General features: G+C 51.9%; 9 protein-coding genes across 9 annotated transcripts; 4 read left to right on the top strand and 5 right to left on the bottom strand.

Moving 5' to 3' along the window:
- Nucleotides 1–1240: 1240 nt before the first annotated feature.
- Nucleotides 1241–2032, top strand: A1O5_00697 (uncharacterized protein; the record flags this gene model as incomplete). Its single annotated transcript, XM_007741316.1, has 1 exon — nt 1241–2032. One exon carries the CDS (start codon nt 1241–1243, stop codon nt 2030–2032), a length of 792 nt encoding a protein of 263 aa, XP_007739506.1.
- Nucleotides 2033–2520: 488 nt separating this feature from the next.
- Nucleotides 2521–3109, bottom strand: A1O5_00696 (uncharacterized protein; the record flags this gene model as incomplete). The annotated part of the gene is made up of 3 exons (XM_007741315.1): nt 2521–2712; nt 2802–2975; nt 3038–3109. 3 exons carry the CDS (start codon nt 3107–3109, stop codon nt 2521–2523), a joined length of 438 nt encoding a protein of 145 aa, XP_007739505.1.
- A 2523-nt stretch (nt 3110–5632) lies between these two features.
- A1O5_00695 (uncharacterized protein) lies at nt 5633–7657 on the bottom strand (the record flags this gene model as incomplete). The annotated part of the gene is made up of 1 exon (XM_007741314.1): nt 5633–7657. One exon carries the CDS (start codon nt 7655–7657, stop codon nt 5633–5635), a length of 2025 nt encoding a protein of 674 aa, XP_007739504.1.
- Nucleotides 7658–8140: 483 nt separating this feature from the next.
- On the bottom strand, nt 8141–10136 carry A1O5_00694 (uncharacterized protein; the record flags this gene model as incomplete). Its single annotated transcript, XM_007741313.1, has 7 exons — nt 8141–8564; nt 8615–8777; nt 8976–9024; nt 9089–9248; nt 9300–9352; nt 9431–9576; nt 9647–10136. The coding sequence occupies 7 exons, from the start codon at nt 10134–10136 to the stop codon at nt 8141–8143; spliced, it is 1485 nt and encodes a 494-aa protein (XP_007739503.1).
- Nucleotides 10137–12258: 2122 nt separating this feature from the next.
- A1O5_00693 (uncharacterized protein) lies at nt 12259–14394 on the bottom strand (the record flags this gene model as incomplete). Its single annotated transcript, XM_007741312.1, has 1 exon — nt 12259–14394. The coding sequence occupies one exon, from the start codon at nt 14392–14394 to the stop codon at nt 12259–12261; it is 2136 nt and encodes a 711-aa protein (XP_007739502.1).
- Nucleotides 14395–15292: 898 nt separating this feature from the next.
- A1O5_00692 (uncharacterized protein) lies at nt 15293–17150 on the bottom strand (the record flags this gene model as incomplete). The annotated part of the gene is made up of 2 exons (XM_007741311.1): nt 15293–16806; nt 16859–17150. The coding sequence occupies 2 exons, from the start codon at nt 17148–17150 to the stop codon at nt 15293–15295; spliced, it is 1806 nt and encodes a 601-aa protein (XP_007739501.1).
- Nucleotides 17151–18198: 1048 nt separating this feature from the next.
- A1O5_00691 (uncharacterized protein) lies at nt 18199–18778 on the top strand (the record flags this gene model as incomplete). The annotated part of the gene is made up of 2 exons (XM_007741310.1): nt 18199–18439; nt 18533–18778. Coding segments are annotated over 2 exons (381 nt in total), but the record flags the coding sequence as incomplete, so codon positions are not given.
- A 2866-nt stretch (nt 18779–21644) lies between these two features.
- On the top strand, nt 21645–22825 carry A1O5_00690 (uncharacterized protein; the record flags this gene model as incomplete). Its single annotated transcript, XM_007741309.1, has 3 exons — nt 21645–21806; nt 21857–22244; nt 22299–22825. The coding sequence occupies 3 exons, from the start codon at nt 21645–21647 to the stop codon at nt 22823–22825; spliced, it is 1077 nt and encodes a 358-aa protein (XP_007739499.1).
- Nucleotides 22826–23700: 875 nt separating this feature from the next.
- On the top strand, nt 23701–24012 carry A1O5_00689 (uncharacterized protein). The gene has a single exon (XM_007741308.1). The coding sequence runs from the start codon at nt 23768–23770 to the stop codon at nt 23975–23977; it is 210 nt and encodes a 69-aa protein (XP_007739498.1). The 5' UTR covers nt 23701–23767; the 3' UTR covers nt 23978–24012.
- The last annotated feature ends 175 nt before the right edge of the window (nt 24013–24187 follow it).

Below are 24187 nucleotides of genomic sequence, written 5' to 3'. Positions count from 1 at the left end.
GGCCATGGTGATGACCGTGCAGTTTCAGGAGCCGCCAGGCCTGAAATGGGCCGCGCCCGTACGAAGCAAGGAGAAGACCCCCCCCTCCCGCCAAAGCTGCTGTCGCACAGAGGTCGTTTACGTGTTGATGTTGAGCGGGGATTTGAACGCCTGCAGCATGATACCAGCCGTGTCTCTCTGTGCATCAGCAGATGCTTTGAGATATGCATTGACTAGGTATGTACAACAAGATTCTGGTCCGGGGTTCCCTCACCATCGAGATCCTTTACATTTTTGGCCAGCGCCAACAGCGCGAATTTAAAGGTCCACCCTGTGGTCGAAGGGGACTGTTGTACTCAGTACTGGATATTAACCCGGAGTACTCATCTCTTAGCACCATCATGGACGGACCCGGGCGATCATCTCCGTTGCTACCGATTTGGGATTTAGGTATAGGACCAAAATCTTCGTTTGGACCGCGTCTCGACCGTGGCGGCAGAGCCTTGGGATGCCGTATTTCTCTTCCAACAACCGATCACCCCGTCATCATCCAATCGGAGCTTGTTATAGGGTTACAAACAACCTCATGCCAGGACTTGGCCAGGAGAATCTTAGCGGCTTAGTCAAAGCAAATACCACAAATATCCTGAGAACTTTGGATTTCGTATCTCGCATCCTATCGTACCTGGATGCGCAAACGAGATTCTGCCGCTTTGTGGTGATGTGGACCTCCAGGCCAAGCACCACGAGGATGACGGCTCTCCATCACAAGGTCCGGACAGACTGTAATACAGGCAAGTAAGTTTGTATCCCACCGTTCCTCGCACTGGCTTACGGTCTAAGGCGACGTCGGGTCAAGTGCGACGAAACCAAACCTGTTTGCTTGAATTGCACGAGAGGGCATCGTCAATGTCGAGGTTATTCGATCCCAAAAGCCAAAATCTTCACCTTGGAAAGTCGCGAGAGTTCGTCTGAACAGTCATTATCGGGTCCATCTTCACAGACAACGGCTTGCGGTAATGAGCCCACAGTGTCCAGGGCTCTCGAATGGTCATTTGGCACCGACGGGGAAGTCCGATCTCTACAGCACTGGCTTCTCGTGACATCGCCAGTGTTGGCTCATTATGGTCCACAGGGGGATTTCTATACTGTACTTGTTCCACAAGTCGCTCGGCAGTCTCCTGCCGTCAAGCATATGCTCGTTTCTCTTTCCCTGACGCATGAAAAGTTTCACACCGAGGTAGCGACTGCCACCCCTGAAATGACCTCACAGGCTGTTTCCCACTATATCTCAGCCATCGCAGATATCAGAAACAACAACCCGCCGAAGCTTAATGTTGTCATTGCTTCTCTTGTTGACTGGGCCATGGAGCTAGTCCAGAACAACGTTCCAGCAACCGTGGCACACTTACGTGGAACGTTCAAACTTCTTCGGGAGTACCAGCAGTTGAAACCTCCTCGGTCAGCGGAAGACATTCTACGAAAATCAAATCTACCAATGGCAAGCCTTGCCAGAGGGTTAACTACGCTGATGATCCATACTGGACCTAAATCAGGGGAGATAGAGCCGCAATATCGCGGCCATATATGCCAACCTTGGGGAGGGCCAGAATTTTCGTCCTTTGCCGAAGCGAGGAGAGTCGTCTGTCAATATGTCGAGAAAATTGCCGAGGCTGAGCATGGTCATAATTTACGAGAGATTGAGAAACTGTTGGGCTATTGGTTCGAAGGCGTCCGGCGATGGGACCAAGGAAAAGTTCCATTTCCCAGTTCCGTCCTGACGGTGCTCCTCATGCTATTCAATCTCGCATTAGCTCTTCTCCCAAGCATTGATTTGGCTGGATTCAGCTATTCGGTCAACCCAAGTACCATTGACTTTGTGGTCGACAAAGCCGCCACGCTTACGGACATCTGTCTTGAGGCCGAGCAGGGCAATAAAGATCTAAAGGACACGTTGATCCTTGTGCTTGCATTCGTCATCCGTCTCTTCCCACACTCGAAGAGCCATGGTCGGGCATCATTGTTACTAAAACAACTGCGTGGACAGGTATGAGGAGGATGCTGGATCGGGCGGAAGCTATGCGTTTGCATGCAGGAGCCACGCAGCACGGACAACTGCAAGCAATTCGAATAGTCTAGAGAAACTTCGAACTTGCCAGACACATCAAAGTGCGCAGAAGCAGTATGGGTAGCGTCTTCACGGCGCAGACAAGATTTTCTTGTACCGGTCCAGACATCTGCATGATCAGTGACCGAAGAGCCACGACAGGCATTTCCCGCCACCTGGTCAAATTCGATGATGGGGTGATTGACTTTGAGTCGACCTCGGGGGCTTCTTTGATGCGGTCAGACTGCCCGTTGCAAGTCTCGTTTTGACGTCTTGGAGGCCCATGAGCCTCAGGGCCGCCTCCGATTTTGGTGACAGTGAAACGGTACATGTCGAAGATTGACAGGGTTGGTCGACCTCCTCGCTGCTTATCAGTGTCGTTGACAAGAACTCAATATTCTCGACAAACAACTAGCTTACGGATCCTTGATTCTCTATGGCTGCTTGGTGCTATTTTTGAACACAACGGCGTTTTTATCATGCGAAAGCCTTCGTCGCAGCCACAACAACCAGATCCCGAAGACAAATACAGTCAGAGGTATGGCAGTGGCAGGCAATATCCACCACATCTGCGACACGCTGATGCCGTTGTTGTCGAAGTTGAACACAACAGTGCTCAGGAGCGACTATACTGAGTGTCAGTCATGGGAACAAGTGTTTCAGAAACCGGATACCACCTAGGGCTTTGGCAGCTGGCGGATATCCCATCGCATACCGACACGAAAGTTCCGGGAAGGAAGAACATGGTCACCGCGGCAATGGTGATCATGGATGCGCTGTCACGTTGAGTCTGCTGCGCAATTCTTGCCGTGAGTTCCGCAATCTCCTTGTTCTGCCCCGCTATCTCTTTGTTGTCTCGACTCTCGGCCTGGTTGGCAAGGTGGAAAAGCTGTCGTCCCACGTCAGTAAACGTCTTCTGTTGCTGTTACCAGATGGCCAGGGTCTTCTCACCAGGTTGATCTGCGTTGCTGTACGGTCCCTATAGTCCGCAACGAGGTGTCTGAGGGACCGGCAGCTTGACATCAGGAATGCCATCGAGTCCCTAGACCCTTCAATGGGCTGACTTGCGCTCTGTATCTGACCCTCGGCAAGAGATGCATACCTCATCTGCACATCCCGCAAGAAGTTGAGATGCGGTTCAAACTCCGAGACTTTCCGAAACAGAATATGCCAACTCCGAGAGAGGCGGTGCAGCTCCCTGATCATCGAATCGACGGCCTCGTGAGGCTCGTTCGCTTCCTAACACCGAAGTGAGGACTTCTTCATCTTACATATCCGTTTTGGAGGGAGAGGGAATTCCTTACGAATCGCTTCATTCGGCCTCTGGTGGTCACCATTTCCCGCTGCCATGATTTCAGCGTCTCATCAGCGATGACAACGTCCAACCTGAACGGAACCAGCAGGTCATGCTGGGCAAGTCTCGGAACAGCCGAGGAAGGGAAATTAAGACAGAAATATGTCGACGAGCCAGTTTCAAGGGACGTCGAAACCTGCGTGCAGGCACTGGCGGAGGGCGCGTATTCGTAAAACAGATCTATGAGAGAAAGGGGGAAAAATGGTTATAATGCTTGACCTCAACGATTGTGGCTGACTTGAAGGGGGGGGGGGGTCTCGAACCAAGTGATTGGGCCTTTCCCTGCTTGTCCCGACTAATAAAGTGGGCGTGCTTCACTGTATACCAATGTCCCAGCCCGCAGACAGCGGTGATCAGCAGGTCTGAGAGTCCCGCTCGATCTCGAAGCAGTCTGAGGATTGTCGGATTGACCGCGGCGTCGCCGATCTCAGTGCTCGTGCTCCCGGGCCCGAGGCTCTGGAGGAAGCTATGCTCGTCGTTAGTTATGCTCGGTGGTACGCCCTCCATCAAGCATGGGGGAAGGGGCTCCAGGGAGGTGGTGACGGAGGGCCGAAATACAAAATACGCAGGGAACATTTCTCCCGCGGAGCATCTGAGTCGTCCTGTATTGCTCCCAGTTAGTGATCAATCAGCCAGTCAATCGGGCTACCTAGGGTCGCTTTGGCAGGTCAACACCCCTAACAGCAGAAGCAGGGGAGGGTGATGGGTGATGGGTCATAGACTCACCGACAGGAACCTCTCGAGGGCCCTACCGTCCAGATCGCGGTGCCATCCTAGCAAATGCCCCCCCAAAATGAGCATCGCGATTCTTGAAGACAACCAAAGTGGTACATATACAATAAGAAGGGAAGACAACAATAGCACAACTCATGCATAGTGTTTATCTAGCCCCTTATTCAATAAGAAATAGTTGAAACTCACGAACGATCCCATCACGGTTGCCGTTGTCATTGTCATTGTTGTCGTTGTTGTTGCTGACAAAGTCAAGCACGTCCACGCCTCTCCACTGAACCGTCCAAGACTCCCTGGCCGTCAAGGCCTGCTCGAGCTCCACCGCGTCCACTATCTCGGGGCAATGTGCACTTTTCCGCCTTCGTGCGGCCGTGGTTGTGGTTGTGGTCGTGTCTATACTGCGGGTGCTGCTGCGGCGGCGCCCATGTGGAGTTTGTTGCAACTCATACGACGACGACGACGACGACGACGCGGTACCGTGATGATGGTCCTGACCATCCTCGTAGCCTTCCATTCGGGTTCATATTACTTGAAAGCATAGCGTGAAAGAATGGCCATGATGTAATCATTTGGCCTTGATGGAAACAAGGAAGGCCACGTAACGGACGGATGATTTCTTGTCCTTTTGTCTGTTGGGTTTTGGCCCCCGGCGCTATCGTTGTGTTGTCACGTTCATGCTGTCATGCATGGGGTGCCTTCTTTGCCTGGCCGCGCAGTTAGTTACTTGGTTAGTTACCCAAGGTTACCTCATCTGGCTGGGCTAGCAAGAGAAGCTACCGCGGGCATTTCGAGCGGGATACTGCCGCCGGAGGGAGAGACGTGAGACGAAAACCAAGGACCTGCACTCCCCTGCGACGACGCAGATATCTACTTGCTGTTCCTACCGTTCGCTCAGGGATGCGGTGATCGCGCCGATGCAATGACCCCTGAGGTGTCAGCCTTGTCCTGCCCAGCGGTCCCAGTTGATGCCTAGCTATGTAGCGCCCGCTAGCCTTGGCGGTCCTAGATGTACACGGCTATTCCTCGAGCAGGCACTGCGAGGAGCAGTGAGATACCTTACTCATAGGTTTCCTAACTTGTAGTCAGCCGAGTCTACCAAAGAATGGCAAGTTTGAAGCGAAGCGGGCACGCGCGGTCCGTGACCAAGGACTTACACCGTCGTCCTATCGAGTGAGATTGCGAATGTCAAGTGGAAAGAAACTCGAGGAGCTAGTGTAGGGCATCCGATGTAGGGGGAATGGCATCGAAAGGATGCTGTTGATATTTGCAATAATATTATGGTCAATGCCCGAGACCTTGCAACAATTAGCCGGATTCGCGAGAGAAGAGACCGCGAGAGCTCAAATACTCCACCGCCGAACAAGAATGAATAGTGAAGAGCACTGTCGTTCCACTTTCAATCCCCCATAGACGCAGTCTCCGCTATTGTAAAACATTTCAGCCTTGCAGGGGAGCTTGGTTCAGCCACTGTGCGTGCCATTCACGCCATTCACGCGTCCGTTCACATCACTCGGCCTCCAATAAGTATATACTTTCGCCTCCCAGTGCATCAAGGGCTCTTTTCCAACCCACTCGGCTGGCACTGCCCGGTTCTGCGTGATCTCTCTCCAGTCGTTGCGATCTCGATTCGGCCAGTTTGGTACGTAGTACTGTGGCCCTGGAGTGTCGTTGTCTGTGAAGTTGGCAACAACAACCACTGGATTGGTTGTTCCTCGCACCCAGGCTATAATCTTCCCGCCGCGGCTGTTGTCAACGTGGATGAATGATGTGTCATCCAAGCCAAGAGCAGGGCAATTTTTGCGGAGGTCAATGAGCGTTGCAACGTAATTGAAGATGCGGGTCCGCCAGTCGTCACCCTTGCGCTCATAGTTGACGGGATCGGATTGTTTCTCGCCGATAACAAGGTCCATTTGGTCACAAAATTCCTCACCGGCAAAGATCATGGGGATGCCAACGGCGGTGAGAAAGCATGCGAATGCGAGTTTGGCGCGCCGCTCGATGTCGTCGACTTTGTTATTGGACAGGAAGTTGAATAATCTTTCCTTCCGATAGCCCTCGACATCGTGCGAAGTGATGTAATTGACAGCTTGAGCTCCGTCCGAGAACCCGTCCAAGGTGCAATCGATCATCTTCCTGACCGTCCACTCGAAGTCGTCATTGTCAGCTTCTTCGCCTAGTATTGCCGCTCGAAGGCGGCCCTGGAAGGGTTCGTTCCATAGTGCGTTCAGGGTCCCAGTGGTGAGAAGATCTTTGGGCACGCTGAGCTCTTCCCCGATGACGATGAACTTGTCGGTGGAGCCGTTCCGCGCCTGGTGCAGCTGCCACGCGTAGTCCTTGTAGTACTTGATAAAACCATAGTTGGCGACATTATTGATACTATCGAGTCTGAAACCAGAAACGCCAAAGTTGAGTAGCCAATGGTGAAGATGGGCCCTATGGAAAGACCATGACGGATGCACCAAGGTTGCTTGACCTGTCTGGGGATCGTACGTCTGCGTATTGTCCTCGACATACCGCCAGAGACTCCCTCCGTACGAGTTCCTTGGTCCTTGGTTGTGGGACGTATAGCTGTCCTGATTGTCTGGTTCCGCAAATTTCCGCAACGGGTCGCCAGCGTTGAGATCAACAAGATGGAACTGCATGAAAGCCGCATATATATAGGGGTCGTGGCCAAAAGCCATGACTGTGTCCAGAATGAGCCTTGTGTTGGGAGTGATTGTTTGAATGAGCTCAACAAGGCTGGCGGTCGAACCGAGATCAGAGTCCGGGGCGAAGTAATGAGCAGTTGAGTATCCCCATTGATCCAGATACTTTGAGTCGGCGATGGGCAACAGTTCCAGGGCATTGATTCCAAGGTCGGCCACGATAGACTCATTCTGAACGGCGGCGATGCTCTTGAATTTGAGACCCGGGGTTTCTTTATCGAACAAAGCCTGGACGTCAGTAAAAGTCCCTCGGTCGACTTGCAATCCGTTCGGGCCGGATTTCGCCCACGAGGGTGGCAGTTCGTAGATGACCATGTGGTTATTTGCCGGAACTTGGGGTTGAACAGGAGCAGGAATGGGCACCAATTCTGTGCCGTCGACATCGCACGGCCAAAGCTTCCCGTCACGGAATTTGATGACTGCTGGTGGCTGCATATCATCTTTCCTTTGTTGGTCCCCAAATTGCCTGTAATCCACGGTGTAGGCCAGAGGGTCCGTCACAGTAATTTTGCCCGAGTTTAGAGGGAACGTGTTGTCCACTTCGAACCAGTAATGGTAGACCTTTCCATTCTCCAGCGGTGGATCTATGGCGTCAAGAGAAAGCTCCCAGAGATCTTTCTGCGTCTGTGACAGGTCTCCACTGAACAAAGTGGTCACGGCGCCAGGACTTGGTGTGTCTTTGAAAGTCCCGAGAATCAATCGCGGCGCAGACTGGCCAGCTGGATTCCAGAGAACGAATCGTTCCTTTCGACGTTCAAGCAGGTCAAAGGTCGTCGCCATGATGTGAATTTGTAGGCAGAGGATGGAGGAGGTGAGCCCTCCGAGGCACTGGGGCTTCGTGGTCGTACTATTTAAGGACTCGTGAGGCGTAGGCTAGAATGGTCTGCTCTTTCAGCTGGGTCTGGCTGGCTGAGCTCCGGTTGGACTTTGGAGCTCTGGAGCTGTAAGACCCCTGCCAGGGTCAAGCAGGGTGTAGCAGGACAAGCTTTGAGCAGTGGCACTAGCATGGATGAGATGTCGGAACGGGTCAAGTGCGAACGTTCAAAGGCCCGTGAATGTGCGGTCTGGGCTTCACGTGCGCAGCCAAATGCAGCCGAGGCGAGCAACTGGCCTCCTAATTCGGCAGGAGCATTTCGCAGCTGAGCATTCTCACTCTTGGTACTATCTTCCTCCACCAGACTTGGTCAGACCGTGCATCTATGAACAGAGAGTGGTCAGCCAGCCATGGACTCGTATCTACCATCAAAGTTGTTCATCGACAGATTAGGATGTGGCCGGGCTCGTACTGCGCCTTGACTTTTCATCGCGGGTAATCTTGCGTCTTGACAACACCCTCCTCTCCCACCCGTCCAATGGACTGATCTCGACTTCTCTCACGAGCTCATAGTTCCCAAGTCGCGGCAACAGGACAGCCCAGGTAAGCCAATAGAACCCCCCAGCAGCAATGATCCCCATGCCTACCACACAGTGCAGGTAGTATGGGAGATCCTTGTACACGTTTTGCCCATTGCTGGGAGGCACAAACGGAGCGGCAATGAGGTACAAGTTGCTTAGGAGGAAAAGGAGAGTCACCGGCCACGTTGCACGGATGGGCGGCGACCATTCCCAACGGTATGGGTTGACATAGAGATATAACAGTCCAGCCGCCACAAAAGCATTGATGATGGACAGGGGATAGGAAATGACGCTAGATGCGTCGATCAGCTTCTGCGTCGACGGTAGAATCAGGGGACCTACTTCAGGATGAAATTGTACGCATCGCCTGGAGGCGGCGCAAGCATGATTATCACCGAAACACACCAGTGCTCGAATAGACCAGCGAGAGGCGCATTAAACGGGTTGTTGCTTGCCCATACACGAGAAAAGGGAAGAATTCCCTCTCGCCCGAGTTCTTGGACCACTGGTTACCATCCTATTAGTTTTTTTGGCAACATCACCCAGGTAGCCAACCTAGAAGGGGGGAGGACTACTTACAACGACCTTGAGAAAAGATAACACTCAGGACATTCCCGAAGGCGGATAGTGCGACAAAAGACGGAAAGCACCCGCTCAGCGCTTTTTCCAAAGACATTGCGAAAGAAGGATGCCGCAAGAATACGGCCAGAAGATACGATCTCTTCTTTAGGGACGGCGGCAAAATAAGCAATCTGTACGAATTCCATCATTAGCGATGCCCCTACCAGGGGCAAGGAACAAAGGGAGCCATCTTACGTTGACAAGCATGTAAATGATGGACACAAATATAATTGCAGCTGGTGCCGCGACCTTGAGGGTGCGGACTGGATTCTTCGTTTCGCTCAGAGCGTAGTTTGCATTGCTGTAGCCGATGTAGCTCCAAATCACACTGTACAAGGCTGTGACAACGCCGTATCTGGAATAAGTCAGCCAAGGGTATCCAATGGATGGCTGGTGTAGCACTGACGCGCTGCCAGTCGTTCCTTCAAATGCATTCTCAAAGTTATGGGGCTCCGGCACCTTAAGGGCACCACCAAGAGCGGCCGGGAAGACACGTCAACTTCGACAGGCGGGGAGCTGATCAAGAACTTGACTTACCCACCCGGAGACGACAATGAGTAGCACAATGATCAGCTTGATAATGCCGAGGAGATTTTGCAGCCTCAATCCCCATTTCAGAGCACATCCGTGAATGAGAAATGCGGCAGTGATGCAGGCTAGCCCAACTCCTCGCTGATTCCCACCTGTTGACTTCAACTTCAGCAGCGTGAAGAATGTACTCTCCAAAAATGACCGAGTTAGACCCGGCCCAACCAAGAAGGACGACATATCCCGTGTAAAATCCAGTTGCGAGGTATTTGGGATGTCGGTAGACAAACTCCAAGTAGTTCTTCTCGCCTCCGTTCTTTGGGATTGCAGTCCCAAATTCCAGATATACGGCCATGCCACACATGGCGATTATCATGCCGGCGACCCAGATGAATAGGCTAAGGCCGACGCTGCCGGCAAGGGAGAATATCGTACTCGGGGTTGCGAAAATGCCAGTTCCAACCATGCGGTTAAAGATGAGGAAAAAAGCACTGATAACACCAATCTGGCGTTTCGTCTCGGTGAGCGTATGTACAAGGGCCGAGGAAGCTGGAGGTCTGTCAGAATAAGGTGGTGCATTCAGAGCATTTAGGCGTTTCTCGGTACCATCTCTTGCGTCTGATTCGACATCTATCGAGGTCTCTTTTTTGGTCCTTGGAGAATTGGCAGCCGCAGGTGTGCGTTTGGAGAAGTAAGTATAAAGCCTGCTCGACATGGCTGCGATCTGAACTTCTGATGTTCTTAGCAACCGAGACGGTAAAACAGTGTAAAACAACCATGTTCTCCAACCTCAGTCGGTTATCTTGTGATATTTATGACGAGCCCTGTCGGAGGTCGCCTGCAAGTTGAGGTGCTGCAAGTCCTCTGACAGATCGTTCAAGTCCCCCGTAACTCCCATCTTCAATGTCGTATTGGAAAGATATTTTTATGCTAGCCTCAACGGCGAGGGAGATGCGATGGTCTCCATTAGGCTTCCATGTTGTGCTTTGGGCAAGCCAATGACGGCCACTAGCGGTCCGCAGTTAGCTTTATGGCGGTTGCGAAAGCTAGGCTGGGTGGGCAAGAATTGGGATCGCGCAATCCTTGGTAGAAATTCGTCTCGCGTCGAGCTGAGAAAATACCATCCAAGGTTGCGTTGATTGAGTAAGAAAAACATCCTCCCTCGAGGCTGAGAATGTTCGGCGCGGGTAGGATCGGTTCTTTCCCAGGGCGCCGACCCACCGTTCGCGTCGTGAGCCATCATCCAAAGAGCATCTGTGTGAGCAGAGCACAATAGAATTCAGAGACCGATTGCGTGATTGGGAGGGAAAATGATGGATCCAGCGAAAGGAAAAAGCCTCCCAGAGTCCCACCGAGCTCCTGTTGGTCTCTACCTACCTTTGTCTCGGGACGGGGGCAGAGCCACCTTCGTCTACGCATGGTCCTTCCTTCAGCGGAAGAAAGCGATGGTGCATACATTGCATGTCTGATAAAAAAAAAAAAAAACAAAAAAAAAAAAAAAATAGTTTGAGTGGTATGAACCCCAGTTCTGGGATTGATAACCAGATGCGACTGCCAAGCTTTTGAAATGACATCCCGCTTCCTCTGACACGCTAGTACAGAGTGCGGTCCTTAAAGGTCGTCAGCCTCGCCACCTACGGTACTAGGCTGTCAGCAGCTTCAAAGTGAGGTTGCTTTTCTTCCGATGCCAACCTTCGATATGACCGCGTTGCCGCCATTTCGCCACTATCAATGGAGTCGAGAAATTGATGCTCACCTGAAGTATATCGAACAAAGGATGGCCTTCGCTCCCTGCCGGTCAACATGGGAAGAGTCAGCCTTGTGGACAAGACGACAAGTTGATTCTGCTGCATCCTATTGTTTGTCGACATTCGCATTGACGCATTTGAGCCTCCACTCCCATGGCTTGATAGGCGACGATACCTTCCCAGCCCTCAAATGGCCGTTGATGTTCCAAAACGCCACCTCTCCGCTGCCAAAGAGGTCTATCTTTGTGGGGGGGAAAAAAATTAGCTTGCCGATCAACGGGTCGACTCGCCAAATCAGCCCTGCAGACATAATTTATCTGCGCACCAATGACACGAATCCACGTCGATGTCGAATTGCGTTGTGAATGTCTAGCTAACTAGCCATTCAGAATTGCGCGGCCGCCACAGGAAGGTGTCTTGCATGTTCACCGGTTGAATATCATGCCAGTGATGGTTCGCCAAACAGATCACGACGGCTACGAACAAGGCCTACGATGATAAACTGCCGTCCTTGTCCTCGCCATCGATACGACTCCTTTGTTCCACCGTAAGTTTCACTTAGTGACCGTCAGGTCGGAATGGAATCATCTTCCTGTCCTTGCTACAAGCCGCGCCCAATTCCTTCGATGGCATTCACAGACCACGGGGATGACCTCTCTCCTTTCACGATACCCAGTCTCTCACGTCCCGAACTCCCACATTGCGGCCTTCGAATGTCTCTTTTTGCGTGGTGGCGCCGTGCGTTCGAAGCTGAATGGAGACTCCGGTTCAGGCACCGTTACCTCTCCACGGTCAGGTGACATGGTAATGTCGTCGTTTAAGGGAACAGGAGACCGAGCCGGGCTGGCAGAGCCCCTTGAGTCTTTCCTTTCATCATCCTCGACGGGATCGTTTCCATTGATTTCGCTAGCCGGCTCATCATTCGCGAACGCCTCCAGCTCGCTCTCGCTATTCCGACGACTTTCCTCGTCAGATGACTTTTGCACTACGGTTCTCAGCATTCCGCGCGGTATCTTGAACACGCGAGCTTACCTGACAGGTTGTGTCGATCAAAGCGGTGAAGTTGACGTAGACCGCTGTTGAGCGTCTTCAGCCTCTGTTCCAGTCGCCTGCGCTCAATCCTAGATCCCTCATCTTCCTCGGCAATTGCCTTGATGGTGTCATCGGATAGCAGTGCGACACCCCCTGGACAAAAAATGACAGCCAATCTATCCAGAAGACATTTTTCGACGGCAAGGATGCTGAAATCATCCACGAATTTCTTTCTCGCAACCTTTCGGTCATCAGCCTGTCAGCAAGTGCATCGAAGGAAAACAAAAGAGCCCAGTGAACGACAGGACTCGCCTTGTAGTAAGCTAGCATGCAGTCGATCGCTTCAGAAGCTGCGAAACGTTCCATATCGGCTTCTGTTTGGGTTCCGAGTGCAGCAATCAACTCATCCATTCTGAACGTTTGTTTCTGTTGTATCGATTCGTACAGTGGATAATTTGATCCAAAAAATTCCTTGAGTTTCGCCCGCAAATATTTGCAGAGGTGCTCTTCACGGGCCTTTTGGACGCTTTCTGTGAAATAGTGATTGTAGGTTATTGGGTGCCCCGATTGCTGAGGCTTCAGGAGCTCGGTTGTTTTGACGCGCAACGTTTCTTCGATCTTTTCGATACCGTGATTAATCACATGTTCCAGAAGTCCTCTGAAACTCTTTTCGTCCAAAACGTCCCATAGCATGGGGATTATGGCCTTCCGGACGTCCCCAAGGAGGTTGTCGATGCAGTCGGCCACAATCGATTCCCATGGTCTACTCTGCAGATAAAACAGATCACCTATGATAAGAGGGTTGAATGTCCCAGGCAACTCTCGTCCCCGACTTCGACGCATTCGTTGTTTAACTTCGTCGACAAAGTCAGGACGGAGAATTTGGTTCTCTTCAGAGTCGATCTCCTCCGCGTCATCGATAATCTTTCTTTGCATCCCCTGTTCTTCCATTGTCTGGGCCAAATCAGTTAGCCGATTCTGAACCACGGCGCGCAATCTCCTCTCATAGCCTTCATCCTCCATAGCATCCCCAAAGAAGGAGCTGATGTAGATTCCACTTATGGCATGGCCTACGAGAGTCGTGAAACGGTCGCTTGCGTCTAGGAGGTATCGGCGCTGATCAGCCAATGTTTGTCGTGCTTTCCCCAATCTTTGCAAGGCAGATTCTGCGACTTTGCGTGACTGTTGAGCTTCAGCAATGAGACCTGGTAGCTGCGATATGATATGATCCTTGAGCACGGTACTCAACCTAGGTCTCAAGGAATCGACACCAACCAGAGAGCGTGGCATTGCGGCCCAGATTCCCTGCGCTAGGAAGCTCATTTCGGATTCATGACGTTGTTGGAGAGAAAAGTGCTGCTCTTTATGCTCTCGATTCTTAAGGACATGCCATCCCAGTCGGAATGTGAGTCGAGTGTTCATGGCTAGGTCATAAAAAGATCGCTCCATTTCAGAATTCTCGGGCAGAGTGTCTGGTTTCGTTATTATACCCATCGTTCGATTCCCCACTCGGTCGACTTTGCGCGTAAAAGCGGTAACTTTTTGTAGCGCAAGGTCGCTTTTGGCGGAGATGACTGCTAGGATGACACTGCGCTTATTCCGTATATAGGACAAGACCAATGACTCCACGAAGTCAACCCCCTCTGCACTCTGGAACTCGTCAGGCGCATGGTAAAGTCCCGGAAGGTCAACAAGGGTCAAATGAGGTTGTGTGGGTCCTGAAACCTCTACGCGGAGGACGTCCTTTGAAAAGAGATGGCCCTCTTGACCGACGCCAATATATCGTTCTGCTTCTCTGACAATGCTCGCAAAATCATTAAGCTCGATTGTTGACGACTTGAACCCTCGGATGCGGTCTTGCTCGGCTGATGGTCGTTCCTCGTCAGCATGAATAGAGGCTTTGATACCCACCTTCGGCGAGCGCCTTAGAATGAGCTCAGTAGCGAAACGGGTGCAAACATTGTCCTTGGTCGGGAATGATAAGCCTGAGATGGCCTCCAACACAGAGCTTTTGCCTGATGACTGGTCACCACACACAATCAGTTGGGGAAGGTTGACGTATTTGCTGATGCCTTCCGACCTCAGTTGGTCAATGACGTTGAGGATCTCTTCATGATCTTTTGACTGAAGTTGTATCAAAGGCGCCAGGGGATTGCCAGTGTTTTTGAAAGGGTCATCGTCCGTGTTTGCCATTTCAAGTCAGCCCGCCTTGATAGCTCCTAGAATCAAGGTCGAATGCTACGAAGAATGCAGTCCAATACCTTTCTAGCAGGCTGGCGGATATTTTGGAGCTCATCGGACACAAGGCCTTGACACACTCTCGGGGAGCTCTTCTTCGCTATAAATGACGAGCATTGGGGGGTTTCGACAAGACAGATTCTCCCACCGACTGCCCCTCACGGTGCATGAGCCCCGGAGGGAGTTCGCGAACTGAGGAGCGACACGTCGACTCCTTGCCCGGGGTGCAGTTCCAGCAAATTCGGGGGCATGCATGCAAGGCGCCCAAGAGATAGCAAGAGAGGCACGACATCAAAACGAACTTGTTCGAAGTGTGTCATGATCAACCATCCACTTAATGCCTGCTGCGAGAACCCCATACAGGGATGCGTTGTCAATGATATGCGAGTGGTCTGTAGGCTCCGATAGGAAATCACCTATGAGGACTCCAAGTGATTGTCCATTGTTCTTGCCACGACCACCTGGCTTCGCAGAGACTGGATGCGTTCAGGAAACCCTGGCACTAGTTGTCACATAAGGTAGGCGATAGGAGGTCACGGCCATTTTCTCCGTTGGCATGGCGTCCTTATCAAGACTTGCCTATGGCCATACTACTCTCATCCACCCGGCGCTAACACAATCGTCCTCGGATAGAGGTCCTTCCGCTGTGGTTGTTATTTCCTCAGTTGGGATTGGTGCTTCATCTCCTAGTGTACCTTTATACAACTAGTGTTCCCTCAAGAGACAGGTGGCCAGGTGTGTTGCGGGCTGCCATCTATTGCACCGTTCATTCTCCTGTAAAATTCTCTCTCTCTCTCTCTCTCTCTATATATATATACACACACACAAATATCCCTCATCAACTATTCCGTCGTCATGCGTTAGCGCCTGATTTCACCGGATGTAGAGCCAACATAGGTGCCCAGATCTTGCCTCCATCTTCGCGTAGCATCGAAGGCATATCAGTTGCATCATGATTCATCCATTGCTTGAATGTTCTTCCCGGATAGCCAGGTACCCACCACCACGTCCCTCCATTAAAGAGCTCGTAGACACCGTTGGGATCGTACATAGCCTTTCCAAATGACAGGCCGTTGTTATCCCCAGTGTTTTCGGCAGGCGTACCACCGTTGAACAGCTGTCCTAGTTCCTGAACGCTCACTTCCCGACGTGCCTGAGGGTGGTGGAACCAGGGATGAGGCGGGAAAATAACTTTCAAGCCATGGTACAGGGCAAATGACACGGCGGTCGCCTCCGACGACAAAGACAAACCTTGATGAACTTGGGCGTGATGCATTGCATTGAGCAGGTTCCATGAATACCTCCCCATGGCCACCGGACTGTAGAATCGTGGTGTGTCTTCCCCGTCCTGAAACCCATGGATCCAACCCTTGAACGGCCAGTACTTCGTGCTTCTCACATCCGCCAAGGCATTCGTGAGAATGAGGTCGGCGTCCTCCCCAACACCCCAGTCGAAATTGTCCTCACGGGGGTCGGCGACAGGTGGCTGAGGACCGATGGGATGTCGAATGTCAGGAATCCGGACAGGTCCCCAGATGCCACCACCACCCAGGCTTTCGTCGATGGCTGCCCTGAATTCTTCATAAGATCCGTGGATCTGTGGCATGTAATAATACGAAGACCGCTCGACTGATTGTTTCCGTGGTTCCTTCCGTGCAAACCTTGCCATCGCGTCCAACCATTGCCCAGAATTTCCTGTGAACTTCATATCCATCTCAAGCTGCCAATAGTGGTCAAAGTCAGGGAAGAGTTGTGCGAACAGTTGAAGGGGCTGGTAGACTTGGAAGAAAGCTGAATGTTCAGGAATTCGAGGATACCATGACTCGAGCAAGTCGTGGTTGAAGAGGACGGCGATGTCTCGAAACTCGGCAGGCACCAAATCATGTAAAGCCTTCTCGTAGCTTTGCGAATCATGGAATATCCGCCTCGTTTCGTTTTCGTCCTTGACGTCCACCAGCAGAAAGACAGCATTGTCCGCATTGGAATCCAATCCAGCCTCGACGATCAATGACCGCAGATGATACAGGTCCAATGAAGTGTAATTATAACCTTTCCAGCTGCGAAGCACAATCGCCGTCCTGCCTGTCGAGTATGTCCTTGTCTTTAATTCTCCAGAGCGAGTTTTTGCAGGCAACCCAAACCTCCTTGCCGTGGAGATGTTTTTCGATTTGTGAAAGCGGTCCTGGTTCGCAGCGAGACAGTCATTTTGCAAATCCGCCCAGTTCACCAAGCTCCACTGCACGCGAACCCGATGGGACCTCTCCGACTCTTCATCATATCCATAGGGACCGTATCTCGACTCAGGGGTGTTGACGGTAAGTGGCAGGTCCAAGGCCGCATAAGAGCCTCCCACAGGTTCAGGGAAGGCTGGCACTGTCAGCACGCACACCGAAGGAAGCCGACTGATTCTGGAACATACGCAAGTCTAGCGAACTCGCCCATATTCTGTCATCGAGATTCTCCTGCACGGGCCTGCCTCTGGGTCCAATGCAGGGTTGTCGAACCGTGTTTGGCGGTGGCTGCGGTGGCTGCAGTGGGGAGGGAGTGGGCACTGGTGCATCCAGGGGTGCAGGGAAGAGGTCGTGCGAGATGCCAGCGGTACGAGTAAAATCACGATACAGGAAGACAAGGAAGCAGCTCAGACCAACGACAGTCAAGAGATGGAGCCCAAACCGTCGGAAGGTGCCATATTGTGTCACCAGTGTGGCCATTGCACGGCCACCCGCAGCGCAGCACAGCACAGCAGATGCGTGCGCAATCACAACCAGGATTAAGGATTAGTGGTGATGTCTGACACCTCTTTTGAGCTCCACAGTGACGCCGCCTTGTGAACGCTCCAGCCTGGCCATCACCAAGCCATCACTCACCAGCCGTGAGGCTCGCACCAGAGCACCGGCGAGGTGATCAGCATCCAGACAACTATCATGGCCGGTGCCAACATGCTGCCGAGCACCGAGTACCACAGCCAACACCGCTACGGGGCACGGGAACGAGGTACGCTGGTGGTCAATGGCGATGCAGCCTCATGCCGCTCTGCAGGAGTGTAGGCTTACTACTCGTAACAGGTTAGGCCAACGCGACGATGACGAGGCTGGCGTAAGCTTGGCCTAGGATTGCGCAATGAGTTTCGTTCCACCGAAGAAACCTTGAATTTCACCCTTTGAAACAGAGGATGGAGGAAAGTGTCCTTCGAAGTTTGGAGACTTGTGCCGCCGCCTTGGGAAAGGCTGTCTTTTTGTGCAGTTGACCATTGGGGTGGCAGGTCTGGGTGGCTCAGCTTCGCTGCCTGCATGAGAAGGCGAAGGCTGTGTACTAGAAGCTGTGAGATTCCATAAAAGCGTCCAGCGGTCCCATCAACGGTTGAGCTTAGTTTATACCCAGAGCATGGCTGCTACGAGACACTGCAGAGATTGTGCCGGTTAAGGTAAGGATCGCAACCAGAGGGATGTCGCATCCCAAGCCTCACGAAGCAGGTAACATCTTTAAAGCTACACAAGACCTAGGACAAGTCACCGAACTTGACCTGCTGCAACCATGATGCGGCTGCTACATTGTAGAACGTGGCGGCTCCAAAAGCTCCATGATAACAGCGAAGTACAAAACTATGCCATCTGGTCACACGCATGGCACCAAGACAATGACCAAGAGTTGACAGACCGAGACTTTAAGAGGTGAGAAATCAAGAGACAACACCGTCGCAAAGTAGACGGGAAGAAGGGCGAGGAGGCTTGCGCAACCACGCTCAGGCTCTAGGTCAAATGGATCTGGATCGACAGCTGTTGCATTGACAACAGCGACTTCCTAGAGCCTGCGGAAGCCATCAACTCCGTGTACCGGTGGTACGAGTGCATTGTGTGCTTGGGTGATCTAGACAAATTTGGGCCTTGCCGATGGTTCCAGAGAGGGTGGACTTTGCAAGAGCTGATCGCACCGTCAAGAGTCTTATTCTACCGCAATTCCCCCGCAGGAAGGAAGCTATATGACCCCCACTGGAAGTCTTGTGACAGCAGGAATGTGTATAATATCAAAGATCAGTACGACGCATCTGAACATCTGAGCACACAAATCACTGAGATCATACACATCGATCCAGCATTTCTTCGGCAACACGTACCTGTTGAAATCAAACGCCACTTGCACCGTATTCCAGGATGCCAGAAAATGACCTGGGCCGCAAACAGGAAAACTCCCAAGGTCGAAGATAGGGTATACAGTTTGATCGGCATATTTTGACATCCATATGTCCTTGAAGATTGGAGAAGGGTCACCGCCATCCATCCGACTTCAAGAAGAGATCGTCAAACAAGATAGGGATCCAACCCTTTTCGCCTGGGTAGCCACGGACCAGGATAAGTGCAGCCCCGACATCTTTTGATCACAACAACAAATGTTTCAAGGAAAGCTTCCACGAGATTTTTGCATGCCATCCAGGCCACTTCAGCTCGGCCAACGAGATAAAGCATACAAAGCCCATCAAGCAATGGTGTTAAATTCACCGGCCATCCACTGATAGGAAGTTTAGGAACCGTGTCGTGTTTTCCATTGACTCTCCTTCCAGGCGAAGATGACATCTTCGTTATTCACAGGATCCATCATCTTCAAGATTGCATTCAAGACGTCTATGGAAAGGCCATAGACCCCTATCGAAGTGCCACATTCATCCCCTCGTGTATTGGCGAACATCTGGACCGAGAAACCTCTTCTCCAAGTCATCAGTGGTGTGCAGTAGGTCATGACTGCTGGGACCGAGTTCTTTTTTTGGCTGGCCTAGCGCCTTACAAGGTGGCTGGAGATGGAGATGGTACAGTCTGTCTCCTTTTCGGACTTGACTACCAACGAAGGTCTTGGTTCTGTCTGCCCGGGCCTGGCTCGCCACTTGCGTCTAGAGGCCAAGAGATGAGACGGACATATCTCGACAGGGGGCGCGCATGGTGAGCTTGAAAACCCCAAGCTTGAACATAACGACCCTAGATCAGTGCTCAATGTTTGAAGTAACGCGAATTTGTGGAGTCCATGTGGAGGGTCAAATCAACGTCGAGAGTAACAGGGATACTTTTTTGGCCTGAATTCATCCTTGATCTTCCAGTGCCCGTGTCTGCTTTGGACACTAGTCGGCCTGGGACAAACCCAACATGATCCATTTGGGGCTCCCTTACGCAGCAGATCAGCTCACCCAAAATGATGCCGACAAACATGCCATTAAACCCAACCACAGGGAGTACCCCCGTAGTTGGGCCGACACTGACGACTCCTATTTCGCCGAATAGACCTACAGCTTCGGCTTTTATAGAGAGCACCGGTTTAGGCAGACCGATATAGCCATCTAATATTCTGCCAAATGGGCCTACAGCTCCAGCCCTTGTGGGGAGTTCCACCGTAGTTGGTCTGACAACAAGCACCGTCCTTTGGGGTACTACAGAGCAGAGGAACTCACCAGCGAGGTGTGTCGGTTCCACCTCAATACCGCCTAGAATGCAGTGGATCTCAAAATCGCCCTCACTTCGATCGCTGCGACACGCACACTTCCGGAACAATTGCCATTGAAAGTTGCGAGCTGTGCCGAAAGTGGCGTCGCCGAGTCTACTCTTTCAAGGCCAGCGAGGTGTAATTCTCTTCCTCGCGAGGGAAGGCGCCAGCACATATTATATTCACCGGGAGGAATGCCACCTGTTTTCACAGTCTCCATGGGCCCTTTCTTCCATGTCCCTCCTATGGTTAATACCAAAATCTGGCTGGCAAGTCCATGAACGCAGTCCGAGGCCGTGACGTGTCCAATCGGCGCACTTTGATAAATATTCATCGTATTCGGAGCTTCGCACACGTCCGTTGATTAGATCAAACACCATCCTACTGCCGCCTTTAGCTTTTGGTGCCGCTTTGTGGTCAGCTCACGCCATGAACGATTCGACTACATCGACTTCCAGGGCCGTGACCTATCTCATTTCCTGCAGATGCTTTCCGAGAAATCCCTGTCGTCTGGTCATGTTTGCGACACGCAGAAATCCCGGGGCGGAAGCGTGATTTTCCCTGGCTAGCGACATCTCATCGGTTCAAGGCCAGGTCTACCGAGCGGAGCCTCGCCTGGGTTGCGTAACTGCTTCTTTCAAAAATGCAGCGAGCATCCTCCCTGGTTTGGAGTAAGCTAACTGAATGGCCACAATGGTGTCTTCTTTCCTCAATGATGCCGTAATCTTTGCTGCTCATTCAGCCCGGGAGTAACTAATCAATGCGGCATTCCCGGCAGAAGGTCCTATGATCCCGGCGTTCAAAACCTCAGTGAATTCACATCAAGTCTCGTCTTCTGTCGATTCTCCCTCACTGACTCAGTGCGCCATACCTTGGGAGCAGTCGAGGGAATCTTTTTCTGCCTTTGGAGGAAGCTAGATTCTCCAGCAGTCAGCTCGACCATGCATACAAGTGGCATGCCCAATCCCCTGTCGATACGGGAGACGGTTACACTTTGGGATCCACATCCTGCAATATTCGAAGTGGTCACTATATCGAACGTAGCTAACGGCGTAAGTAAAGGGCAGAGCACATCTATTTCCGATGGTAAACGCAACTCTCAACACCACCGAAAGCCACCTCCATTCTAACAGCGAGGGACTTCTGGCGTGCCACTTATTTTTCAATTCGGCTTGGTGCCTCTTACCCGACGTTTAGCAAAGAAATGACGTCCCTGGCTGAGTGCTTGACAACAGTGGTCCAACCCCCCAAGGGTCCAACTTTCAGAGGCGGCCGCGGAGAATTGGGAGAATTTATTCAGCCCTTCAGCGGGTTGCGGTAAGGGTATTTGTCATGGTAAGTTGGCCGCAGGTTCGGCAGCTGTATATTACATCGCATTTTATTGGACACAACCTGACTTGTTCCTGACTAGAGGGCGAGCTGACCAGCGATCCAGACATCGAAACAAATAAGGGCCACCACAGCCGAGTCGAGACCAGTTGTCTTCCCCGCAAAGATGCGTCATGTCAGCAATGGGCAGATCGAGCGTACGGGCATTGAAACTAGGTTGCCTCCTGGCGGTAATAAAACTCGAGAACCTATTGCAGAATGTCGATCGACGGCATCCGGGGAGAAGTACAGAGTATCGGTAGAGCACGGACACTACAGAATGGGCAGTGTCGATCAGTCTTGCCAAATAATATTATAAAGACAGCTCTTCGCCTCGCCCTAGGAACCGATTTCCATTGATTTCACCAAGCATGGCCAAATACATCCATTGGGACGCTCCTGGAGTGGAGGTTGAGCAGCCTGGCGAACAGGAGAGGATCAAGCAAGTGGCGGAGCAGTTCTGCAGATTCCAGATGATGAATTTCGACGAACATCATCACGCTCTACGAGGCACTCACCTCAAGACTCAGGGGGTGAGTTGGTCACGCCGGACTCTCCCGACCCTGCTGACGGACATTTATAGTGCGTTGCTGGTAAATTCATCGTGCACGACAACCTTCCTCCACATCTCGCTCAAGGCATGTTTGCAAAGCCTGGTGTATACGATGTTATTATGCGGTATTCTTCTCTCACGCCCAAACTTGTTCCTGACAATGTCCCTGCACCACGTGGCATTGGAATGAAGATTTTTGGCGTCGAGGGCGAGAAGATCTGGGGAGAAGGCAAGAAAACCCAGGACTGGACCTTCAATAATTATCCCATCCTCGAACTTCGTGATGCTCAAACTACGTATGAAATTGCAGACTCGATTGAAAGGAACTGGGACAATATGCCAGGATTTGAGGATGAACTTAAGAAGCGTCCGGACGCCGACGTTGCATGTCGACCAGCCACAATTCCCCCGCAACACAGTAAGCTACGTGTTTGGGGCAAGTTTGTGAGACTAGACTGATGACGGGTTACAGTGGTGGCAATGCCAGAATACTCACAATCGGCATATCGCTTCGGTGACTACGTGGCCAAATTCGGTGTATTCCCGCTGGGCCAAGAGCAAAAGAAGCTCGAAAACACCCACATCAAGGACACCGACCCAAAGAATGTCATCTCGCAAGAGCTTCGCAAATTTCACATGAAAAACAAGGTTACATACTCGTTCTGCGCGCAGCTTCTTCAGAACCTGATCGAGCAGCCGGTCGAGGACATTGGCATTGAGTGGGACGAGAAGAAGTATCCTTTCGAGCAGATTGCCACCCTCGAGTTCGAACCACAGGATAGTTGGCTGCCGGAATTTCGAGTCTGGTGGGATGATCGGATCACCGTCAACAGCTGGCATGGCCTCAAGGTCCACCAACCCCTGGGCAGCACCAACCGCGTCAGAAGAGTCGTGTATGCTGAGTCTCGGAAGTTGCGGTTGAGAGTGAACGGTCATAAGGACTATATTGAGCCTGCAAGCTTGGAAGAAGTGCCATGCCAGGTGGCGGCGCAGGCATAGAGGAAGGTTTGCGACTCGTCGCAATCATGCGGGGCGGAAATATGACTAGAGGATAGTTGAAGGTGGATTTCAGACACTACCGGGGTGGAGTTTAGCTGATGGGCCAATAAATGGGCTCAAAAGATGCAATCAGCGAACGAGTATCGTATGTAACTAGTTCATACAATGTTCTGCTGGTGACTTTTTAAACTACCAAGCTCAGCATGACGTTTCCCTCATCTAATACCAAGCATTACTTACCCTCCACGGTCCGGCCCGATCAGCTCAGGTATCTATAGAAGAGTTTAGCGTTGGAATGATTTTAGCAACATGGTGTCAAGCCAAGGATGCATTGCTGATGCGGACTAGTGTCCGCGCCGCGACAGGATCGACCAGCAGGACCAAGCTACCCTGGTATCAAGTGCTGTGGAAGCTACGCAGACAACGTCCACACCCCCGACGACCTCTGAGCTAGTGGTCCAGAAGTCGACAAATTCGAACATATGCTCAGGCAGACTTCTGCAAGCCGAGCAGTGAACAGCAATTGCGTGCCAGGGAGCCAAATAAGCGGGGTATGGTCAAGGCGGGGGACGGATTCGTTATTGACAGGATGAAGTCGGTAGAAGGACTCTCGGGTCGGCCTCCAGAGAGAACGTGGTTGAAATTGACAAGCAGAGTGTCGGGAATCTGTCAGTGAATCAGGTATGTGGTCCTCGCGATTCCCTTCTCTACGGTGCTTGGTCCACTACACGTGGACTTCCTGGACTCTGTCACTAGCACCTACACATATCGGGGGCGATTTCCATTCCAGTCTCATGTCGGACGTCAATCCAGGCACCATGCCGATGTCACCGGGAGTTGCTCGTACCTAGACCGGCGTGTTTACCATTGCCTGGCTTGACGTCTTCTACCTCCGCTCCCCGGACCTCGGGTCAGACCTAGAAGAAAGACCTAAGGGTGTTAATGAGGCGTACCAAGCCGACCTCTGACATTCGGCTTCGGACGTCCAACGGGTCCACGATACAAACAAGACGCGCAACTGGATTCTATCTGACGTTTGTCAAGGAAACTACAACCCTGTGGCACGGCTCCCCGAAACACTACTCCAGCCCACGGTCCGAAAACTCAATATTGCCTTCTGCCCGTGCGGTCACCTGGCTGGGAGGGTCATAACCAGCACAGCGCGGCAGATGGAAAGCGGCGCTGGGTATCGTCAAACACATTTTTCGACTCGGAATATGGCGATGCATTGTTCGTCGGCGCCAGTAGTCGGAAACAGCTCGAGCAGACTTGGGGCAACATTGACATGCACGAATTGAGCGACAGGGCCTGCGGGGGGGTTCATAAAATATCGATAAGAAGCCGAGAGGCTAATTCTCGCAA

Source organism: Cladophialophora psammophila, assembly GCF_000585535.1.
Source record: "Cladophialophora psammophila CBS 110553 chromosome Unknown aczJe-supercont1.1, whole genome shotgun sequence".
Classification (NCBI taxonomy): domain Eukaryota; kingdom Fungi; phylum Ascomycota; class Eurotiomycetes; order Chaetothyriales; family Herpotrichiellaceae; genus Cladophialophora; species Cladophialophora psammophila.
Note: the sequence above shows the minus strand (reverse complement) of the source record. Positions and strands in the feature narration are given on the sequence as shown.